Here is a 6,866-nt window from a genome sequence, read left to right as displayed (position 1 = left end):
CTCTACATACTAATTCGCGCGCTATTCAAAGTGCTGTAACTCAGCTAAAAATAGAGATAGAAAGCTGAAATTTTGTAAGACTACATTTTGAAATATGGCAAAAACTTTGGTGTTTGAAAACATTCAAAACATTCTTTCCACAAAAAACACTTACTATCAAAAATTCGAAACTTGAGTCTCATTGGAGTTGGTGCTCTGTCATCCATCTCCCTTGAAATTGACACAAACTCGGCCCCTATCCTTCTTGGACAATGAACTACAGATTCTGGGAATACTGTACTTTTCCAGTGCGACCCCAAAAGTTCATTCCTTTGACAATCGTAATATCTACAGTATACCGGCTGTTTGACCATTGATTGTGAATTTATTGTGATTGAAATGTAGGTGGGATAAACATAAGCACCAATTAACGATAATTGAGTGTAGTTTTGACTGTTCTGAAAAACTTTGAAATTAAAAAAAATGTTTTTTTGAATATTTTTTTAAAACTTTTTTTTCTGAAATTTTTGCCATATTTCAAAATGTATCTTTACAAAATTTCAGCTCTCTAGCACCACTTTGAGCTGAGTTACAGTCCTTTTAAGTTCTAACGAGACAGTGTGAGGAAGGCGGAGGTCCCACACATTCTCGTTGCCTGCGCTCTCCCCCTTCCGCACACTATCTCACCCCACTCTTTAAATGACTGTATCTTAGCTGAAAATTGGGCTAGAAGGCTGAAACTTTATAGTTATACATTTTGAAATATGCTAAATAATTCTGTGCAAAAATTTTCAACAGGTTCAGATTTAAAAAAAAATTAACAAAAACTTTTTTCGATATGTTTCCAATTTGAAAATCACATATTATTTGGCATATTTCAAAACATATTCTCACAAAATTTCAGCTTTTTATCGTTACTTTGAGCTGAGTTACAGCCGTTTGAAGTGTCCGGCGAGAGAGTGGAGGGCGCANACACTCTCCTCTCCTGCGCCCTCTCCCTTCCTCACACTCTCTCGGCTCTGCCATCTTCTCAGGCCTGTTACTCGTCTGAAAATGGGGCTAGACAGCTTTTATTTCTCAGATCTACTTTTTGCAATATGCGCATGATTTTGTTCTTAAGATTTTTTAGAACAGACCTCCAATTACCTCTCTGGACAAGTCCAAAGCCATCCATAATTTTCTGGACATTGAACTCCATAATGAGGTACTTATGGAATGGGTCTCAACACTATTCCAATCCGCAATAGTACACTGGTTACTGTAGATAATTGGAAGGGGAGAGGTACGGTAGAAATCTGGAAAACATTGGGTTTTTTTGGGGAGTTTTGGATGTTATTCAAAGTTTTCGAAACTATTGGAATTTCACAAATTTCCAGAGAGTCTCAAATTTTGAGGATTTTTAGAAATTTCTGATTTTTCCGATTTCTAAAATTATAGAAAAAATTCGAAAATTTGTAATAATTAATTTCCAAAATCTACAGTAATCCCCAATTTTTCACATCTACAGTAATTTTCGAAGTTTTTAACAATCTTGAGAATCTACAGTAATCCTGGATATTCAAAATCTACAGTAATCTGATATTTCCAGAATTTTGAAATCTTGAATTTTCAAAATGTCTCAAATTCAAAAAATCTCGAATTCCAAAATCTACAGTAATCCATTTTCAAAACTTGAAATTTTGATTTTCTCAAGTTTCTAAATTTCAAAAATTTAGAAAATTCCAAATTAAAAAAAAAATTCTGGAAATTTTACATTTTCTGAAATTCGAAAAAAAAACTACAGTATTCCTGAACTTTAAAAATTTGAAAATTTCAAGTTGTATAATTATTCAATTTTTCTGAAAATTTGAAAAATCCAAAAGTTTCAAATTTTCAAAAATTTCAAAAAACCAACCTTGATGATTCCCAAAAACCAGTAAATATACAAACAGAAAAACTACAGTAACCACAATAAAAAATCTATAATTTCTCATTTTCTCTGAAATCAAAAATTTCGGGAAAATTTCCGAAATTTTTAGGGTCCGCCCACTTTTTTTTCGGTTAATTCAGAAGACGTCCCGTTTTGTACGTCGTCTGATTCTTAGAGATTTTGATCGGAGATATCCAGGATTTTTGGACCTTTTTCTCGTTTTTCCGAATCTTTGGATTTTTCATTTTTCCCTTATTTTCATGATCGAATTTGAAAAATTCCAGTTTTCGGGGTTTTTTTTAAATTGAGATGTAGAGATTTCGATTTGGTTACTGTAGATTTAGGAAATTGAGGATTACTGTGGATTCCGTAACACAGTTTGATTTTTTCTAAACTTATGAATTTTTGAAAGATTTTTGGATTTTTGGAATTTTTCAAAATTTTCCAGATTTTGTGAATCTAGGATTACTGTAGACTTTGTATAGTTTTTGAAATAATCGAAATTTTTGAAACTTTTGAAAATTCGAAAGTTTTTTGGCAATTAAAATGTTTTACTGTAGGTTTTAGGAAACTAGGATTACTGTAGATTCTGGAAATTCAGATTTTTCGATTTTTAACGATTTTGGAATTTTCGAGTTCTGAAAATTTTCAAAATTGATGACTGTAGATTTTAGAAAAACGGGATTACTGTAGATCATGCTAATCTAGGATTACTGCATATTTTGCATTGATTTCGAAATATTCCAAACTTTTGGAATTTTCGAAAATTTTGGAAATGCAGAACTACTGTAGTTTTTTGGATTACTGTAAAATATGAAATTGAGAAATATAGACTTACTGTAGATTTTGGGAATCCAAGATTACTGTAAGTTATAGAACTCCCGGATTACTGTAGATTTTGAAAATTGAAGATTACTGTACATTATGGAAATCCAACGTTGGCAATCCAAAATTACTGTAGATCATGGCAATTTGAGAATTCTAGGATTACTGTAGATTTTGGAAGTATTACTGTAGTTTTTGATTTGATTACTGTATATTATGAGCATTTAGGATTACGGTAAATTTTGGAAATCGTGCACTTTCGAAAATTCAGAAATTCAGCATTTTCTGAAATTCTGAGAATTTCTAGACATTTTAAAATTTTTGAAAAAAAAAATAATTTTCTGAAAATTTAAAATATTTGGGAATCTCTTCATATCTAAACCGTTTATTTCTAACTACCGTAATCCCAAAAAATTCTCGAAATTTCCAAATTTCAGGCTCCGCCCATTTTTTTTCCGAAGGAAAACAAAACAAAATGAAACAGCCGATCGAAATCGAATCCAGAATTTGTTTTGCCGTTTTCACCTGCCCGATCAGACTACGGTACAAACATTTTAAGCTCCGCCCACTTTGAAAAAAGTCGGAAGAAGCTAATTTGCTAAATCAGAAACTCCAAAATTCTCTGAAGAATGCGCCGTGGATCGAAAATCTTATTGGGATGCCTAACTACAGTAACCCTCATCAATTTATACAGGTTTTTGGGATCGGTAAGTACAGTAATCCAGATTTTTTTTGAAAAAAGTTTTCTTTGCATTTTTTGGGGTTTTCCAAAATCCCAAGTGATCTGAATTTGAAATTTTCCAATTTAGCTCATTTCCAGCTTCCAAATGAATATAAACACGACCTATTTTGCTTCTACAGTAATCCCAAAATTTAAAGGCGCATGGACCATCGGAAATTGAAAATGGAGCGAAATGGGTCATGTTTGGGTTCATTTGGAAGCTGAAAATGAGAAAAAACTGAAAATAGAACTGGTGAGAAGAAGTTTCAAGAAAATTTTCAAAAAATTTGAAAACATTTTTCAAATATTTCAAAAAAAAAATTTTTTTCAAATTTTTTGAACTTCCTAGCCATTTGAAACTAAAAATTATGAAATTCGCTTGTTTCCAGCTTCAAAATGAGTATAATCATGACCCATTTCCTCTTCAATTTTCGAAACTACAGTAATCCTGAAATTTAAAGGCACATGGTGCACCTGGAAATTGAAAATGAAGCGAAATGGGTCTGTTTGGGCTCATTCTGAAGCTGAAATTAAAAGAAAATCAAGAATCTAGGTTTTGAATAAAAAACGTTAGAGAAAAAATTGGAGAAATATCGAAAAAATATTTTTTTTGATTTTTTCAAATTTGCAAAATTTTTTTCGAAATTTTAATTTTTCGGTTTTTTGGAATTTCCGTTTCTCCTAGAAGTTCAAAACTCAAATATTCATGTTTTACTGATTTCCAGCTTCTAAATGAGTCCAAACACGGCTAGTTTTGATTCTACAGTAACCCAAATATTTAAAGGCGCATGGTCCACCGGAAATTTGAAATTAGTGCAAGATGGGTCGTGTTTGGGCTCATTCTCAAGCTGAAAATGTGGGGAAACTGAAAATATAAGTTTCAAGAAGGAATTTGAACAAAATTTTACAAAAAACTCGGGGAACATTATTTTCAAAGATTCAAAAAAAATTTTTGGATTTTTTCAGATTTTCCAAGTTTCCACGTGTTTCAAATTTTTTATTTTAAAATTTGGCTCATTTCCAGCTTCAAAATGAGCCCAAACACGACTCATTTCCCTTCAAACTCAAAAAATTTCAAAAACTACAGTAACCCATTTTTTTCAGGAAGACTACAAAGATTGGGTGGAAGCTGAGCAAGATGAGATTGATATGAAATCAGTATTTAAGAGATTCGACACAAATGAAATTTTTGAAAAGTGGCATAATTGCATTTCAGAGCAATTATTGTGGATACAGGACGCTGAGAAGGTAATCTACAGTAATCCTATTTTTTGGAAAAAAAATTTTCAAGTTACGGTAGTTTTTTTTCAAGTTACATAAGAAGGAAACTAGAAAAAAAATTGAAATTTCAAAAAAAATTTTGTTTTGGATTACTGTACTTTTTGCAGTTCTGGAATGATTTCATGTTTGCATCGAAACGATGCGATTTGAGAGCAAATGTTGCTCAGATTGGACTGATAACACTGAAAAATTCCGATGAAATGAAACATGTCATTTTTCCGAAAATCGTGAGTTTTTTTGGGATTACTGTAGATTTTGGATTACTGTAGATTTTCAGTACAACTTCGGACCACACAATTTGTTTTCCATCGGGATCGGAAGGGATATTCAAGCTGAAAGACAATTTAGAAGAGTAAGATTTTTTTGAAATTTTTCGAAATTTTGATTTTTGACCTAAATTAGTTTGGGACAGAACTTTGCCAATTTCGGTCCTAACAACTTGAAACATAAAATTTTGAATTTTGCGTATTAAAAGCATCAAAATGAGTATAAACATGACCCTTTTTGGTGAAATTTGATTATCGGCCAAAAGTTGCCCTATACTTGCCTAAGGACCTAACTCGGCTGGTTTTGGCCCAAATTAGTTAAAACAAAAAAAATTGAACTTGGCGTGTTTTGAGCTTCAAAATGAGTATAAAAATGACTAAGTTCCGTAAATTTTGATTTCCGGCCAAAAATTGGTCTGACTTTGCCCGACGACCTAACTTAGCTGGTTTAAGTCCAAATCAATTGAAATAAAAAGTTTTGAATTCAGCGTGTTCTGAGCTTCAAAACGTGCACAAACACGACCCACTTTGGTGAAATTTGACATTTGGCCAAAAATCTAATGGTCTTACTCGGCAGGTTCTGGTGCAAACTAGCTGAAATTTAAAAACTGAGCTTGGGTTGATCTGAGCTTTAAAATGAGTATAAACAAGACTCGGTTTTGTGAATTCCGATTTTTACGAGGGTCCATGCGCCTTTAACCCCAAAAATCTAAATTTACAAAACCTAGTCTTGTTTATACTCATTTTAAAGCTCTTAACAAGCCAAGCATGAATATGAACATAAAAATGAAGAATTTTGAGTTCTTAAAGTTTTATGGACCAAAACAATTTTCAATTTCAAAAATTTTAGAAAATGCGAAAATTGGGAAACAATGTAACATTCTATGGTGCTGATCCGGTATCAATGATAAATGATAATTTATATTCCCAAATTGGAACTTATTTTCCATTGGCAATTGGCTCGAATTCTGGAATTTCCAAGGCAATGGTTATGGTAGAAGGTACAGTAATCGGATTTTTTTTTTAATTTCTGAAATTTTCAGATGGTGGATATGCTCCAAAGAGCATAGTTCATGTGGATATTGTATACTTTCTCAAAAATTTGCTCAATGTTACGGTAGGTCCTTTTTTTGAATTTTTGAGTTTTTGAGTTTTTGAATTTTCGAATTTTTGAATTTTTGAATTTTTGAATTTTTGAATTTTTGAATTTTTGAATTTTTGAATTTTTGAATTTTTGAATTTTTGAATTTTTGAATTTTTGAATTTTTGAATTTTTGAATTTTTGAATTTTTGAATTTTTGAATTTTTGAATTTTTGAATTTCTGAGTTTTTATCGATTTTTCAGAAAATCGATAATTTGTGGTTCGACGCCGAAGGAGCCGAATTTGGCGATGGATTTTTTGAGATTTTCTACAAAAATGGACGATTCGATCAGAATTCAATCGATATATGTCAAATTAATATTGAGGTGAGAATTTTTGAAAAAAAATTAAATTCAAATTTCCCGCCAAATCCTCAAAAAGTATACTGTACTTTCAGATGCACAAAAACGACGATTATCCGGAGAGAAAACGGAAATTTATGGAATTTGTCAAGAAGTTAATCGAGGAGAGAAGATTTGGAATTTTCGGTGGCGATCAATATATTCATAATCGAATGTATTTGTTCAATTTCGAAAGTTCTTACTGTCAAAAAAAGTTTTTGAATAAATTCTCTTAGATTTTGCTTTGTTTTTTTTTTAGTTTTCGAAAGAAAAAATGTTTAATTTTTTATAAAAATGAAAATAGAACCTTTTTCATATAATTCTGTGAAAAAATCAAATTTCTAGCCGCTCTGTGAGCCGAGATACAACGGTTTGAAGTTTTGGAGGCGAGAGAGTGAGAGG

General features: G+C 31.6%; 2 protein-coding genes across 2 annotated transcripts in view; one reads left to right on the top strand and one right to left on the bottom strand.

Moving 5' to 3' along the window:
* Positions 1-1,952, bottom strand: part of CBG24645 — a gene marked incomplete at both ends in the record, with an annotated part of 2,277 nt that extends 325 nt beyond the window's left edge. Inside the window, 2 exons of the mRNA XM_045240871.1 lie at positions 155-437; positions 1,893-1,952. Of these exons, the coding sequence (XP_045091385.1) occupies positions 155-437; positions 1,893-1,952 (343 nt within the window). The remainder of the gene's footprint in view (positions 1-154; positions 438-1,892) is intronic.
* A 1,390-nt stretch (positions 1,953-3,342) lies between these two features.
* On the top strand, positions 3,343-6,700 carry CBG24644 (the record flags this gene model as incomplete). The annotated part of the gene is made up of 8 exons (XM_045240869.1): positions 3,343-3,420; positions 4,539-4,682; positions 4,823-4,942; positions 4,993-5,067; positions 5,832-5,982; positions 6,025-6,098; positions 6,327-6,449; positions 6,521-6,700. 8 exons carry the CDS (start codon positions 3,343-3,345, stop codon positions 6,698-6,700), a joined length of 945 nt encoding a protein of 314 aa, XP_045091384.1.
* Positions 6,701-6,866: the final 166 nt, after the last annotated feature.

The sequence above is a fragment of the Caenorhabditis briggsae genome, assembly GCF_000004555.2.
Source record: "Caenorhabditis briggsae AF16 supercontig from assembly CB4, cb25.NA_201, whole genome shotgun sequence".
NCBI classification, from domain to species: Eukaryota; Metazoa; Nematoda; class Chromadorea; order Rhabditida; family Rhabditidae; genus Caenorhabditis; species Caenorhabditis briggsae.
The sequence above is the reverse complement of the archived record's forward strand: the minus strand, read 5'-3'. Positions and strand labels throughout refer to the sequence as shown.